At 51.9% G+C, this 15965-nt stretch overlaps 7 protein-coding genes across 7 annotated transcripts; 6 read left to right on the forward strand and 1 right to left on the reverse strand.

Annotated features, from left to right (window-relative positions):
- Positions 1-697: 697 nt before the first annotated feature.
- Positions 698-1537, forward strand: N7458_011048 (putative GPI anchored cell wall protein (Dan4); the record flags this gene model as incomplete). The annotated part of the gene is made up of 1 exon (XM_056914430.1): positions 698-1537. The coding sequence occupies one exon, from the start codon at positions 698-700 to the stop codon at positions 1535-1537; it is 840 nt and encodes a 279-aa protein (XP_056763279.1).
- Positions 1538-2196: 659 nt separating this feature from the next.
- On the reverse strand, positions 2197-2764 carry pex4 (putative ubiquitin conjugating enzyme (UbcJ); the record flags this gene model as incomplete). Its single annotated transcript, XM_056914431.1, has 2 exons — positions 2197-2534; positions 2602-2764. The coding sequence occupies 2 exons, from the start codon at positions 2762-2764 to the stop codon at positions 2197-2199; spliced, it is 501 nt and encodes a 166-aa protein (XP_056763280.1).
- Positions 2765-3099: 335 nt separating this feature from the next.
- N7458_011050 (endonuclease III domain-containing protein) lies at positions 3100-4419 on the forward strand (the record flags this gene model as incomplete). The annotated part of the gene is made up of 1 exon (XM_056914432.1): positions 3100-4419. One exon carries the CDS (start codon positions 3100-3102, stop codon positions 4417-4419), a length of 1320 nt encoding a protein of 439 aa, XP_056763281.1.
- A 504-nt stretch (positions 4420-4923) lies between these two features.
- On the forward strand, positions 4924-7452 carry N7458_011051 (putative DNA helicase; the record flags this gene model as incomplete). The annotated part of the gene is made up of 5 exons (XM_056914433.1): positions 4924-5483; positions 5541-5573; positions 5625-7072; positions 7233-7293; positions 7368-7452. The coding sequence occupies 5 exons, from the start codon at positions 4924-4926 to the stop codon at positions 7450-7452; spliced, it is 2187 nt and encodes a 728-aa protein (XP_056763282.1).
- Positions 7453-9959: 2507 nt separating this feature from the next.
- Positions 9960-11604, forward strand: N7458_011052 (uncharacterized protein; the record flags this gene model as incomplete). The annotated part of the gene is made up of 2 exons (XM_056914434.1): positions 9960-11154; positions 11234-11604. 2 exons carry the CDS (start codon positions 9960-9962, stop codon positions 11602-11604), a joined length of 1566 nt encoding a protein of 521 aa, XP_056763283.1.
- Positions 11605-12520: 916 nt separating this feature from the next.
- Positions 12521-13880, forward strand: N7458_011053 (uncharacterized protein; the record flags this gene model as incomplete). The annotated part of the gene is made up of 2 exons (XM_056914435.1): positions 12521-13375; positions 13434-13880. The coding sequence occupies 2 exons, from the start codon at positions 12521-12523 to the stop codon at positions 13878-13880; spliced, it is 1302 nt and encodes a 433-aa protein (XP_056763284.1).
- A 1078-nt stretch (positions 13881-14958) lies between these two features.
- N7458_011054 (uncharacterized protein) lies at positions 14959-15929 on the forward strand (the record flags this gene model as incomplete). Its single annotated transcript, XM_056914436.1, has 3 exons — positions 14959-15025; positions 15074-15849; positions 15900-15929. The coding sequence occupies 3 exons, from the start codon at positions 14959-14961 to the stop codon at positions 15927-15929; spliced, it is 873 nt and encodes a 290-aa protein (XP_056763285.1).
- Between the last annotated feature and the right edge of the window lie 36 nt (positions 15930-15965).

The following is a 15965-nucleotide window of genomic DNA, read 5'->3' on the forward strand; positions in this document are numbered from 1 at the left end:
AAAAAGGGGGCTGATTTATTTTCGATCGGAATGTGTCAAGGATCATTTTACCAACAGCCTTCCTTGCTAACTATAGACAAAGCTTTCACTTTTGGTCGATCCGATCGCCCGTCGATCTATAATACGAAAGTAGTTTTTAATTCGTTTAGACGTCGTAAGCCAGACCCGTACGGTCGCTAATTATATTACAGTCCTCCTACGGTAGCTAAAACCATTCAGCCTCGAAAGTATCAAGCTCCATCCTTCGGCTAGCAATCCCTCAAGCTATTCCAGAATCATGCAATGGATCCATCATGCCCATGGATACTAGTTCTGTCGCCGTTGATCCAAGCTCCCAGACTATTTAGTTTTAGGGATCGCGTCCACTAGTGTCTCGTCCAACTGGGCGTAGTTGGCCTAAAACCGGGAAGCTGTCCAAGCTCAATTGCGTTGCCTCATCGTTCGTCTCCATACCATAAAAGTTTTTCCTTCTTTTCTTTTTTTTCCCTTTTTTACCTTCTGGATAATTCTCTTATCTTGGACCTTTGCTCCTGCATATTCCTGTCTTCTCTTATTCTCTCCTCCCCTTCCTCTTTCACACCCTCCTCTTTCCTCTCCCCCCACCAATTCTTCAACTCAATAGCCGCATCCGGCTTGAACAGCAAATCGGGTTCCCTCCCTCCAACAAAACCCTCAATTCAACTAGTCGGCGCCCACCATGCTGCGCATCAATTTCCTCCAGGCTGTGTTCGTATCACTCATGCTCCTGTCTCTTGTCTTGGCGGCGGAGCAGCCAGTGATCACCCATGCCGTGCACCGTGAGTCCCAGTCTCTCCAGGACGTCCTGGCCGGCATCAACGTGAACTCCATTCACGAGGCCCTGCATGCCCTCTCTCGCAAGTTCCAGGACGGCATTTTCCCGACTGACATGAGTGCCGCCGAGGCCCTGCAAGGTGATGACGAGACTATCGCCAACCTTGTGAGACTCGCCAAGCGGGACAGCAATTCCACGACCGCTACAACGGAGTCTACCACTTCTTCAGTGCCTGTGACCACCAGCAGCTCCAGCAGTGAGACTTCTACTACATCGGTGCAAACCACGACTTCCCAGTCGACTACGGTGCCATCTACGACGTCAACTACTAGCACGACTTCGAGCTCGTCGACTACCACTGTTCCTTCGACTACTACCACGACAAGCTCGAGCTCGTCCTCCTCGACTGTCCCCAGCACCACCTCGTCTAGCTCGGTGCAGTCTACCCTCACCACCACGACGAGCTCCTCTTCTTCCTCATCGACTACTTCAGCCCCGACTACCACCGACAGCTCTTTTACTTCCACCTACAAGAGCACTACGACCTTACCTGATGGTAGTCTCAGTACCATCACTTCGACTACTATCGTGCACGTTCACCCAACCGGCTCGTCTGATAGCTCAACTACCAAGGGCTCGGCCCCAGGCTTGCAGACTGGCGCAGCGGCTTTGACTACCGCCGGTCTCACCCGGGAAGTCGTGGCCATGGTCGGCGGTGCTGTCATTGTTGCTATGGCGCTGTGATGGAGTCGAACCCTTTGTCGAACCTCGCCCATACTCCTGCTTCGGTCAGACTTCATGGCCTCTTGTTTCATTTATCGTACTTGGTTTTGTTTCGCATGATCAGCATGAACTCGCATCTTGCATCCATCCATTTCAGCGTTTTCGATGGCGTACAGTCATCATCTCACGATCCTTACGAGCTTCACACTCATGTCTCTCCTTTCTCAAACATTGTCTCTTCGGCGTTTTTTACATCTGGATTTGGGATGCTAATCTGCTTTTTATTGTTTCTGGCTCCATTGTTTCCATGGGCAGCATTTAGCGTGCACTATCACTTTGTGATCTAGTTAGAGGGTGTTTATCCAAGAAAGACAAAATACATCGATCTTTCTGGCCTCGGTGGTCGAAGAAAGAAGCTTTATCCTTCTGTCAATTCTGTCCAAAAGAGTAGAACAATCATCGTATATAGTAATCGCAATATATAGAGAACATCAGAATGTGTAGTGGGGTATGTATGCGCCACCAAGCGCGGCTGAAATTACTGTCCACCAAAAGAACCAATCACCTCGAATATCTTCCTTCGGAAATCCAATCGATCCCTGGATCCAATACACCCTCAATTCCTCACCGGGCCCATCAATTTGCGACTATATCTGTCGTTATTCATGCGTGTCCGGGGTTCACCGTCCTTGAGGCGCACCACCCTGCCACCGCTCCTCACCCGTGTAATACCGCACCACACTCTCCCACGCCGGCAAATCACCGTCTCGAAGGAGCGCCGCGACGTCCACGTTCAGCGGTGAGTCTGGTTGCGGATCCGTTAGGAGCTGGTGGATGGCGGTGAGCGTGGACGAAAGCGTGTAGACGGGACTCCAGTGCTCGGTTGTGAGAAGGGTTAGACAGATCTCGCCGGTCGCGAAGGAGATGTTCGGGTGGGATATCCGGGTCGTAAAATGGATTGTCGGCGGTGCGAGGGGATAGTTTGGTGGGATTGCGATTCGAAGATGCCAAAGACCACCTGATGAGATTCGTTCAATGTCAGTTGTGAGTCCCATCATTGCTGTGGATTCCGCTGAGGCGCATACCTTCGTACGGAGTGCCGTTTACGCCCTTCAGGACGGCTTCCCACCGGAGGAGGTCTTCGTCATCGACTGGCCCGAGGTGTAGCAGTGCCTCATTGGGCGATTTGGCGTAGTCTTTCAACTCGCGCAGCAATCGTTGCGCGGTGTTGGTTGATGGTCCGGCCATTTTTTTCCGAGGAATGTGTAGGAGGCACCTTGCAGGTGGAGGGGTGAGGAATGTGCTGGTCAATAAGGTCAGGCAGTGAAAACTGCGGAGGTATGAGCGTGGTCAAGCAGAGGGACTGTGGTGGTGTAGAATGCGAAAGCAGGACTCCCCCTCGGCGGGCCAGGAAGGTTGGAGAAGGGCAGCGCTGGGATCGTCACCGAGGCTGGGGAATCGGGGCATCGGCACTTCTGCCCCAGACCGCATCCACGGGTCCGAATCCACATGTGAAATTTCCTGGCTCCATCACCTCCTTATCTACAATAACACCCGGCCATTCTTGAATTTATTCACTCGTGATGCGGACGTCTCGGGCTTCCAAGGAGACTGCAAAAGTTCTCCAGACGTTGTCGCCCCCTGCGCGACGCCAGACTCGCAGTGCAGCTCTCAGCACTGGCGCGCTCAGGAGTTTCGCCTACAATGGCGATTCAGCTGTGAAGAGCGAGTTGATCCCGACCATTGCTACAATCCCTGCTACAAGAAGCGATGACGAGTCCTCTCTTTCGTCTGCCAATACTGCTGACATTGAAGATCTCGTCGATGACTTCGAACCTCCTTCCAAGCGTCGGAAACGCAACACCAGCCCCAAGGTCCTGTCAGCCTCCAATCGCACTCCTCGCAAGCCTCTCGTGAAAAAGGAAGATGTCAATGAGAAAACAACTCCACCATCCAAAGCCCGACGCATGCCTGCTCGCAAGACTCGCGATGCCGATGGAGCAATTGTCGTCGAACCGCCGTCCAACTGGGAAACTATGTATAATATTGTGAAGAAGATGCGTCAGGACAATCCAACGGCACCGGTGGATACGATGGGCTGTTCGGAATTATACTGGCGCCAATCTTCTCCCCGGGACCGTCGCTTCCAGACACTCATAGCATTAATGCTGTCGTCCCAAACCAAGGACACCGTGACAGCCGTCGCAATGCAACGACTACACACCGAGCTCCGCGACGAACAACCAGACCGCGTGAACACCGTCAAGAAAGAAGACCCAGAACACACCGACGAGATCAAGATCAAGCCCGATCCCGACGATCCCTCAACCTCTCTCTCCCTCCCATTGCAAGACAGCACCCTCAACCTGGAAAACATCCTCGCCGTTTCCCCAACCCACCTCAACTCCCTCATCGAGAAAGTCGGCTTCCATAACAACAAGACAAAATACATCAAAGCCGCCGCCCTTATCCTCCGCGACGAGTACGCCGGCGACATCCCCTCCACACCCGAAGGCCTCATGAAACTCCCCGGCGTCGGTCCCAAAATGGCCTATCTCTGCATGAGCGCAGCATGGGGCAAACACGAGGGTATCGGTGTCGACGTGCACGTCCATCGCATCACCAATTTATGGGGGTGGCATAAGACCAAGACGCCAGAGGAAACCAGATTGGCACTGCAGTCGTGGCTGCCGAGGGATAAGTGGCATGAGATTAATAAATTGTTGGTTGGGTTGGGGCAGACGGCTTGTCAGCCGGTGAAGAGGAGGTGTGGAGAGTGTTATTTGGCTGGGACGAAGCTTTGTAAAAGTGAGATTAAGGGGTTGAGTCCTGTCAAGAGGGAGGCATTGGTGAAGGGGAGTCCTGGGCTTGATGAGCCGAAGATTAAGATTGGGTCGTTGTAAAGGGCACACTTATTGTCTAAGGGTCGAGTTGTTGGAGCCTGACTCTTTCTGTATAGTAGGTTGTTGGTTTGTGCCATGGGTGTTTGTTTGTCGTCTGTTTACCATTACTTTGCATGCCCGATGTCTATACATACGAAGTATTCTTTCCAGCCGGTATTAACCTCGACCACAAGGTTCATGTCAGCAGGCTCTTCGAGCGAGTAGAGGAAACATTGAATGTACTGCTCAAGATGCTTTCTCTATCCACGAGCCCGGGTTTTTCCATCAATTTGCAGTTCCATGGGCCGGATGCCTGATGAAAATGATTAAATGCGGGCAGCTATCAATCTCCGCGTGGGGCAGACAGAGCTCCAGCTTCCGACTTTTATCCCCGAGAGCGTCGCAAGACACTTACACACCCCAAGAAGAATCCCAATACAAGAATTAACCTGGAACTAGGTGTACACATTCTACTTGCAGGTCCTCACATCTAAACAGCACCTTCCTCCCCCTCTCCTGGCCACCATGGCCCCTCCAACCCCCATATCCATCCCCGCCTTCGCCGAGACACAGCTCCAGCTCCTCCTCCACGAGCACGAAGCCGAAGTCGCCTCCTCTTCACTCGCATCCACCGCAGCATCGGTATCGCCGTCCACAAGACGAACTCTTCAAGCTACCGGCTACGCATTAACCGGACTAGTTCTATCACAATGCCGCACCGGGCTGGGAGGCCGCGTCGTGGGCGAATTCACACCCGATCCGGCTATCGCATCTACAGGGTCCAAGTCACAGGGTGGAGGGGACTCGAGAGCATCGGACGGACAACCTCGATTAGGCTCTCATGGTATGCGGGTTGGCGATGTGGTTCGTGTTAATGATGTCTCTGCGGGGTCGGCGAAGAAAGCGGGGAAGGATAAAGATAAGGGAAAGGACGGTAAAGAAGGTGCTAAGGGAGGTCCTGAGGGTGTTGTTACGAGGGTTAGCGATAAGGCTATTTGGATTGCTTTTGGGCAGAGAGGGGGTGGTGGTCGTTCGAAAGAGGATGATGAGGCCATTGAGGAATTGTGGGGGAAGAAGCTTTGGGCGTAAGTAAGAGAAAGGGGGTGTTAATATGAGATCTACGATGCTAACGAAAATTGCAGGATTAAGCTTGCAAATGATGTTACATATAGACGGTAAGGGTTTGAGTGCCGCCAAGTTTGAGAATCGCAAGCTAACTCTCCCAGAATGAGGCAGACGATGGAGAAGATTTCCAAAATGACGGAAGGAGATCATTCGCATTTCATGCGGGTTGCTTTTGGCCATACCACCCCCTTACAACCAGACTACGAAGGAACCGGGGATGTACAGTTCATTGATCCAACATTGAACGACTCGCAAAAGGATGCCATTCGATTTGCCTTGGCCGCCAAGGATATCGCTCTCATACACGGCCCTCCCGGGACAGGCAAGACCCATACCCTAATTGAATTGATCATGCAGATGATCCAGCGAAAGAAGCGCGTTCTCGTCTGTGGTCCATCAAATATCTCCGTGGATAACATCGTCGAGCGTCTTGCTCCGAATAAAGTGCCCGTGGTGCGCATCGGACATCCAGCCCGACTACTCCCCTCGGTCATGGAGCATTCGCTCGAAGTCCTCACGCAGACTTCCGATGCAGCAAGCATAGTGAAGGATGTACGCAGAGAGATGGATGAGAAGCAAGCCAGTATTCGAAAAACGAGGACTGGTCGTGAAAGACGGGCTATCTATGATGATCTCAAACTACTGCGAAAGGAGTTTCGGGAGCGTGAGTCCAAGTGTGTTGATAATCTGGTTCGCGAGAGCAGTGTGGTCCTGGCGACTCTTCACGGTGCTGGGGGCCACCAGTTGAAGAATCAAAAATTCGACGTTGTGATCATCGACGAAGCGAGTCAAGCGCTCGAGGCACAGTGCTGGATTTCACTTTTATCTGCTGAGAAGGTGGTGCTGGCTGGTGATCATTTGCAATTACCACCGACTGTCAAATCAGCGAACCTCAAAACCAGGGATAAGAACGGCAGAGACACGGAGAAGGATGAGAATGACACCGCCAAGGAGGAGATCCTCAAGGGTGTTTCACTGGAGCGGACCCTCTTCGATCGCCTATTGGCGCTGCACGGGCCAGGGATCAAACGGATGTTGACGACCCAGTACCGGATGCACGAGAAGATCATGCGATTCCCGTCTGACGAGCTCTACGAATCCAAATTGATCGCCGCTGATTCAGTCAAAGATCGACTGCTAGCCGATCTACCCTACGAAGTCGAGGGCACGGACGATACCCAGGAACCTCTCGTCTTCTGGGACACCCAAGGCGGCGACTTCCCCGAAAAGACCGAAGATGATGACATCGGCAAGAAGGAGGCTCTCCTGAGGGAGAGCAAAAGCAACGAAATGGAGGCCCTGGTGGTCGCTCGGCACGTCGAAAATTTGATCGCGGCTGGGGTGCGTCCCGAGAGCATCGCGGTTATCACGCCTTACAATGGCCAGCTAGCTCTCCTGTCTCAGATGCTCCGCGAAAAGTACCCTGGTCTGGAGCTCGGGAGCGTGGACGGCTTCCAGGGTCGCGAGAAAGAGGCCGTGGTGGTGAGTCTAGTCCGAAGCAATGCGGAGCACGAAGTGGGTTTTCTCGGTGAGAAACGACGATTGAACGGTACGTCTTTGCTTGTCTCATGTAATCGGCTTGTTTTTATTCCCTTGGTTATGTCTTGGATCGGAGGACCTTTTTGGTTTCTTCCCCTTGTGTAGCAGATAGATGAGCTCGGTTAACGGTGGCTATTTTGGGATGCTAACTACTGTACTGTACTCGCTAGTGGCCATGACACGCCCCAGACGGCATCTTTGCATCTGCGGGGACTCGGAGACTATCAGTCGGTAAGTAAACTTTTGTCTGTGCGTCCTGCAACGAAAGCTTGAGGTTAATCAGGATGCATTGTGGTGTGTGACAGGGGGAGTGAATTTCTTCAACACTGGATGGGTTACTTGGAGGAGAATGCCGACTTGCGGTACCCTGACGCGGGTGACCTTCTATGAGAAAATGCCCATCGTGTCATTGTATATTAAGAGTGGTAGGCTAGGGTACAGATAGGCATTATATGAGAATCTTTCAGCCGATAAGGCCATCATGTCGATCTCGAGATCTTCACGAATTGCACGGTAACGAGTCAGTCCCGAGTCTGGCCTGGTACAAGAGGTACATCAGGCTAAGCCTTGTCCGTCCCGTCTCCCGCCTTTTTCAAACCCCCGTCCCATAGTCTGCAGTAGTACCCAGAAGGACCGGAAGAGGAGGCTAGTATGTTGTGACCTCCAGCACCAAAGGCAATTGAGTCCCGGGACTCGGCGGCAGTGCGCCGTGTCGAAGCGAGGCCTGCAGGCGGTGACCGTCAAACTATGCAGAGGGCCAACGCCTCTTCGAGGAACTTCTTGTTTCATGCGGACGATCGCACGGGTCGGGGGTTCCTTACTGGAATTGGCCATGCCGGAGCGTCCAACTCAGTGACTAGCCCGTCCGCTCGTTAGCTCTGATGGTCAATTGATTCATTTGTCATCTACCGAGCCAGCATAGTCCGTCCTAATGGCCAACGGCTATACTGGTGGTCACCAACCCAGGATTACTATTCCAGAAGACATAACATCACAGCCCGACCAGCCTAGAATCAATACTTTCAACGCCCAAAGCCACAGCTAAACCCAATTCTTGAGCCCGCCTGACATTAGCCCTGATTTTCCCTCTTGTGCCACGCTGTTTTAGCCGATTAGGGTTTTTGGTATGGGTGCCTCTTGACTGACACGGGTCTGTGCGGCGGTTTTGGGAAACCACTTGCTGTGCAAGGTGCATCATCCTGTTGGTGCCATGTGGTGTTTCAGACCAGGGATGAAGCACAACTCACTGCTGCGCTGGACTGTTACATCTCACCCGGAGAGCCGAAAAGGATGTTCGATGACAGGGCCATCCTCGCAAGATCCAGAGTCCAGATCTAGCCGTTCTGTCTCCACGGCCGTTGTTTTTTTTTTCTCCGTTCATAGGAAGCGGGGTCGTCAGGGGGTGGTTTGAAGGGTTGAGGGGTTGAGGGGCCTTGTTCTGGATGGAGCTGGAAGCCGTTCAAAACGGCCGTTCATCTTGGGGGATCCACTTGGTCTCGGCTCGTGGATCCAGCACGGCAGTCATTGGAAATGAGATGATGAGATTGAGGGCCACTGGTCGGTCGCCCATCTGATTCGGCTTGACCCCTGGCGGTTGACCCCTCTGATCGTCCGTGGACGGTTCGCTGGTTGGGCTTGATTGGGTTCGTGTTTTTTTTTTCTCAGGCCCAAGAGGAAGTTTAGGGTGTGGACGATCGATGCCATACGCATCTCTCGAGGTCTTCCTATGCCCAATTCAGGCCGAATGGCGGGTTATCAAAGCGCAATGTTCTACGAAGGATCCATCGTTATCGTGCATAATCCTGGACCAAATACTAGCTAACCATGTATTTAGTTAGTCTGCTGTCCCGCTTTCCTGTTGCGCTCGGGCGGACTCTCCAGAAACAGGATCGCGTCGAGTCTGAAGCAGTGATCGTTGATCAACAGTATACAAGTCAGTACTGGGTGTGATCCTTTACCATCAGATCTACTCATGCTGCTACTGCTACTGTATACATCTTCGTGTTTTCCATTCCCAGTTCATCGCTCGGCTGTGGCGTGCAAAGAAAGATCCCGACCGTAGACCCGTGTGGGGATGTTGGAAATTCCAGATTTCATAGTTCCCGGTACAGTTTAGCTTGGATTGGGTTAGCTTTGCTTTAGCTGGGGATTTTCTGAGCTGGGCTTAGTGGGAGTCTGCACGGATTTGAGCCTGGTCGACCTCCTAAATCTCCGCCACGAGAGCTGCACGAGCTCCCCTCCCTTTTGTGTCTTTCTCCCCCCAACCTTCAACTTTCATTCTGTTCCCCCTCTTCTCTGCCTCTTCATCCGTGTGCAGTTCTGTTACCTTCCCGACACTCGTTCTATTCACTCGTTCTTTTGCACTCTTTGAATATTGTCGTATATTTTCCATTCAACTATCACCGTTCCCTACCGAGACCTGGCAAACGCCCTTCCGTGACGACGAGAGTTTTATCGACAACTATGATGATCCTGATCACGTTCTCCTCGGTCAGTCATTTCATACTCGTTTGTACGACCATATCCCAAACTAATCCCGTTTGATAGCCCTGTTCATTAGACCCGCGACTCGACTAAACGTCGGCTTCTCCTGGCCTCAATTCGAACCCTCCCGCTGCGCGGCCCTGACTATTATACCCTTCCATATACCCCCTCACTATTCCTTCGTCTCGGCTCGATTCTGCCATTCTCGACATTCACTCAGTCATCTACCTGTGGTTTTCCATCTTCTTTCCAATCCTTCTGTTTGGTCACGTTTGCGACAACATATACCCCCCAACGTGCCGCGACGACATATCTGTTTGTAATGAGCATCGAGAATTTACACACAATCCCCACCAGCGTTCACCCTTCGTACGCCATTTGATCTTCAAACTTGATTTTCTTTTTCAACCAGCATGTCGCGACCAACTACACGGTCCATTTCCAGCGCGGGCAGTGAGTCGGCGCTAAGCTCAAGAGCGCGCTCAGCTTCGGCACGCGGAGAGCACTTAGCTTCAACCCCAGCGTCTTTCTCTTTGGATACGAACCACTATGACACGGCTCTACCCCCGATGCACTTTCACCAGCCTTCTGTCATCGCACATCGTCGGACAGGGAGTACATTGAAAACGGTGATGCGTAGGATCTTCAACCGGAAGAGACAAAGCCAGACCGATGGAGTGGAGGAAAGTCCAAACGAGAATTACTATTCATTGGCAGCAAGCTCATCGGGACCTATCGTGGGCAAGTCATTCTTGTCGGTGCCCACTCCTTCAGAGTCCAAACGAAGTAGTCCCTTGTCGGAGGAAAACTTGCAACTAGCAGAGACTCACTTGTCTCCGACTAGTCCCACTGGTGGCTCTTTACCCTCGCCGGGGATGCCCCCGCGCCGACGACGTGCGACCTTGCCCAGTGTGATCTTCTCTGACGATGAATCACGGCATGCAGTGGCCTCGGCATTCTCTGATCCCCAGGAGGATCGACCGTCTATCCCGGACCAAGAGCACCGGCGAGGTATGCTTCAGGCTCGCCGCAGATCGAGGAGTTTCAGCGCATTGCAGGACTTGGCCGACGAGCGGCCAATGTCTCCGCAGGAGCAGCCCACACGCACGGCCTCGGTTCCCAATTCAGCTGCAGACTCAAAATCACCCCCTCTGGGAGGAGGAAGTTCTGCCAGCGAGCAATCCCGCAGGCCATCGACTGTCACTACAGTCACAAGCGTGACAAGAGCCTCTGTAGCTCCCTCCATCCCGGAATCAGACCCGCACGCAGACCAAATCAGTCTCCCACCCAACGTGAGCAATCTAGTGCGCACGATGCAACAAGACGACAGTCTCACCATCGAGCAACGCCTCAACACAATCGAAGTCAAAATGATCGATCTCGAATTCGCAATCGCCCGAATGCAATCCAACTCCGTCACCGAGAGCCCCCAAGACCGAGAACCATCTTCATCCCGCCGAAAAGAAGAACCCTTCCCCCAAATCCGCAGCAAACCATCATACCTGAGCTCCTCCCTCGACCACGACGAGACCCCACCCTCGCTATCAACCTTCCTCACAACCCGCCCAACAAGTACCAGCACCATCCGTGCCGATACAATGAACGCCCGTACCCTTCGCCCCGCACCATCCGCATCCCTCTCTCTCCGATTTCAACAGCATCTCCATCGAGCAATACAGCGCCCTAGTCACCCTCCTCCGCCGCGAGCAAACCGCCCGCCGGAACCTGGAGAGCCAAGTCTCCAGCTTGAAGGATGATATCCGGCATATCCAGCGAGCGGCGCTACATTCAATGGAAGCCGGTGGAACTATGTATCCGATTCACAGTGTTGATTCGCAGGAGTTCCTGCGGTTTCGGCGTGCGTTGGATGGATCGGACTCTGGGTCACCGGTGCGGGGGCCGAATGAGAAGGGGAATGGGGCTTTTGAGAGTGAGTCTGACTATGATCCGTTTGGGCCGCCGAAGTGGGAGAGGGAGAGGGGGAGGGATAGAGAGAAGGAGAGGGAGATGGAGCTCGGGCATGGTGGGAGGAGGGTTGTTACTGCTCCGATGATTTGAGATATGCTTGACTGGTAATGATATCTTGCACTCGGTTTTCGCACTCGGGACCCTTTTATGCGCTGATGCACTCATGCACTCCTGCATGCAGTATGCATGTAATACACGATTATCCCCCCGGCCGAGTCACACGCTTCGAACTACCAGTCACCCAGTCGAAGGACCAAAGTTGCCTCCACGTGATTCTGACAGACAACACGACACTTCTGATACCTTATGGCTGGCCATCCTTTATTCGGCTCATGTCGCTCCATCGATATCTGACTGAAGTCCAACCACGAGCAATGACCAAGACGCCACGTCCAACAGCTTGCACTTGAGTCTCTGATCGGCTTTCGCGACGGGTTCGCGGGTTTTGTTTCTTATCTGGACCTGAATATCCAATGTCTAGTGCGTTAGACACTAGACTTTTGTGCGAATATGTGTTCTCTTTTCTGTTGATTATCTTCATGTTGTGATACCTGGCCTGAGGGCCTTAGTTTATCGAATTGAACGAGCCTTTCTTATCTCTCTTGAGTAATGTTTTCACAGAAGCTGAGATGGTAGCTTTGATAGGCCCGGATTGTTCGCAACATCGGCGAACTAGTCCTGTAAGATTTTGCTTTGATTCATCCTGAGCTGTTGATGGACCGTCATTTAAGATTGCAATACAGTAAACGAGGCCATCTCGTTCGGGCAATATGCAGCTGTCGCCTACATCTAACAGGAGCATTCTTTCTGGCCCCAACACTTAATAGAGCGGAGATCGACTAGCCCTCCCCACTCTTTACCTTCTTCACCTCTCACCGTCGTAATTCCCCACGCGCCAGTGATAAGCAATGAACCCCGCAATTGAACCCTTTCCCAGCAACTGCTACTCCTGAACAACTGCTCCTGCAATTCCCTTCAGCCCCCTCTCAATCAAAGTACCACCACCATGGGGAGCACAACCACCACCCCCAAAGACTTCACCGTCACAATAGTCGGCGGCGGAATCGGCGGTCTCACCCTGGCCGCAGGCCTTCTACGCCGCAACGTCCGCGTGCAAATCTACGAAGCCGCGCCTGCATTCGCAGAAATAGGCCTCGGCCTCTCCATCGGCCCAGCCGCCCACCGCGCCATGCCCCTCATTGACCCGCAGATTCGCGAAATCTACGACTCGCTGGTGACCACGCACGCGGATAGCCCCGGGTACGAGAAGTACCGGCAAACCTGGTTTGAGATTCTCTGGGCGAGCGGGGAGAAAGAGGGCGAGTTGTTGATGGATTTGAAGGCGTTGCCGTCCGGGCAGACGACGCTGCGACGGGCGAATTTTCTGGATGCGCTGGTTGGATTGGTTCCGCCGGAGATTGTGCATTTTGGGAAGCGGTTGGAGAGATTGACTGAGAGTGGGGAGGGGGTGGAGTTGGTGTTTGATGATGGGTCGGCTGTGATGGCGGATGTTGTTGTGGGTTGTGATGGGATCAAGTCGAAGGTGAAGGAGTCGATGCTACCGGAGGAATCTAAGGTGACCCAGCCAAGGTATAGCGGTATGTATGGATATCGGGCTGTGTTGGATATGGAGGATATGATTAAGGCGGTTGGGGAACAGCGCGCAAGGGTGTCTACGATGTATATTGGGGATGGTGCTTATGGGATATCATACCCCATCATGCGGGCTCAGAAGGTGAATGTGGGATTTTATATTCTCAGCGAGAAGTGGGATTGTGATACTTGGGTGAGGCCTGCGAAGAGGGAGGATATGGAGCGTGATGCGAGCAATATGGGCCGATATGTGCAGTCTCTCATTGAGGTATGACTTTGCTTTTATGGGCTTTGACTTGGCGATTATGGCTAACCACGGTTTCCAGCATATGCCCGATCCGTCTCAATGGGCTATCTTCGAGCATCCCCCAATCTCCACATTCTGTCGCTCTCGAGTCGCCATCCTGGGAGACGCTGCCCATGCTTCAACTCCTCACCAAGGCGCAGGCGCAGGACAAGCGATAGAAGATGCACACGTTCTGGCAGAGCTACTTGGTGATTCCAGAGTGAATACAGCCCATGATGTTGTTGCTGCTTTCAAGGCATATGATGAGATCCGGCGCCCTCGAAGTCAGAGGGTTGTCACGAGTAGCAAGGAGAATGCCTATCTTCTCTGTCTCTGTTTGGACGGAGTTGGGGACGATGAAACAAAGCTTAAGGAGACCTTTCAGTCTCGACTGCGCTGGCTTTGGGATTTGGATATTGAGGAACAGGCTGAGCGGGCGAAGCAGAGTATGCTTAAGCACTTGGAGCTTAGAAGAGACGGACCGTAAATACCTGAATAGAATCACAATCACTGCGGTTGGCCAGTGGGTAGTGCAAGCATTTCTGATTCAATAAAGTCTAGCATCACTCATACTACGGCGGCCGATTGTTCCACCGACCAGAAACCCATTTTTTCAAGGCAAAATATCTGGCAGAATCCTGAATTTGATCAAGTCTGACTATTCTGTCAGAATCTCGAGTGACCTCATTTTGGCGAAAGTCTGATACTAGGATATCTACTTTTGCCTATACAAACCTATCTTACATCCCGAATTGTGATATTACTCTTATGAGAGTAATGTACCGCTCGAAACTAAGAAGGTAAATTATGGAAGAAATTAGATATTTCTTAACTGAAATCTATACTATATGAGACTGCTCTGCTTAATAGCACACACACGAGCGATGATCACACCTAAAAGTCACGTACGAGAAATGACAGACGAGAGGAGCTTAATGGTAAAAAAAGATAGCTAAAAAGATAAACTAGAAAGAGGACTGAGGAGATGACTGAGAAGATAACCAGTAGCAAGAGAGGGTTAGGGATGAGATTCACGGAGTGTTAAGTCATTTGCAAGAAACCAGCCTGAATGGCAGCAGCCGTGGCCTAATTACATTATATATGAGCAAGTAAGACACAGTGTCAATAGAGTGGTCGAATAGATAAGCAATAAAGGATTTCTGGTCAGTGGCCGCAATTGGCCTCGATGTTCATCATACCGCGCAGAATGGAACAATACAAAGCCGAATAACGCTAAAATGGCATGGTGCCTAACATAACCCCTGTCAAGTCTTTCAAACCCCGATTCTTAATTCGTCAACTACACTTTCAGCTCGCAAGCAGCTTGCAAGACAGCGTCAGCAACCCCTCTCGAGTCTCGACACGCAAGCCCCACTCTGGCCATGTGCGGAGCAAGGCCACCTCTTTGAAGCCAAAAGAGGAGTAAGGCAGAGTCCAGTCAGAGAATGCCTCGGCTCCCTCTGGGCATTGCCGGCTCAATATCAAGACGGTGATTTCTCTCCCAGATCTTAGATTGATCAACTCATACCGTGCATCACTACTTGTCTGAAAACAAGTATATTGAAATGGCAGAAATCACCGTCTCAGACGATATTTTGGCTGGTATTAAAGACCAGGTTGTGTTGATTACTGGTAAGCACTCCCATCCTAATGCTTTCTAATGCATACTCACAATCTCAGGCGGATCCGCTGGAATCGGAAGAGCGACCGCACAACTATGCTTAGATCTGGGCGCCAAAGTCGTCATTGGAGATCTGACCCCTCCTAATCCTGAATTCAAAGATACCGATGCAGTCCATTACGTGGAGTCAAACGTGACCTCATGGGAAAGCCTTCGAAACCTGTTCGATCAAGCTGACAAGTTATTCGGTGGCATCGACCACGTCTTCGCCAATGCTGGCGTCGGTCCGACCACGGACTTCCTGGATATCAAACTTAACGAAGCCGGACAACTCGAGCCTCCTAATCTCAGAACAATCAATGTCAATCTCCTCGGTCCACTGTACACCATCAACCTAGCACAGGCCTACATGAAACAACTCGCAGGCCGCCGTCCTGCAAAGGAAACCGGTAGCATTGTCCTCACAGCCTCTGCTTCTTCCTTCCAGAGTTTCAGTGCCGTCGACTATACAGTCACCAAGCACGGCGTTCTGGGTATGGTCCGTGGCCTGGTGTACAAGCTGGAGACTGAAGGTAAAATCCGGTTGAATGCTGTCGCGCCCTCGTGGACAAAGACTGCAATGGTTCCTCTTGAATCTCTTCAGGCTATGGGTGTTCCCGTACAGTTACCTGAGGATGTTGCACGAAGTGTGGTGCTGCTGTTTGCTGATGAGAATCGACATGGAGAAGTCATCTACAGCGCGCAGGGAAAATTCAAGGAAGTCAATAAAAGTGAAGGTGGGCTGTTGGCTATGACGGAGGGGTTACTCTTTAATAAGGATAGTTTGGACGGATTGGTACGTCCAAGAATTAATGAACAGGTGGGTAAATCGTAACTGTGTCAAAGGGGGAGGGATACTCTTGGGTTTTGTTTTGAGCTTTGCGAATTGTTCATTTTGGTTCTCGTGTTTGC

Source organism: Penicillium daleae (genome assembly GCF_028827525.1).
Source record: "Penicillium daleae strain IBT 16125 chromosome Unknown utg000008l_segment0_segment0, whole genome shotgun sequence".
Classification (NCBI taxonomy): Eukaryota; Fungi; Ascomycota; class Eurotiomycetes; order Eurotiales; family Aspergillaceae; genus Penicillium; species Penicillium daleae.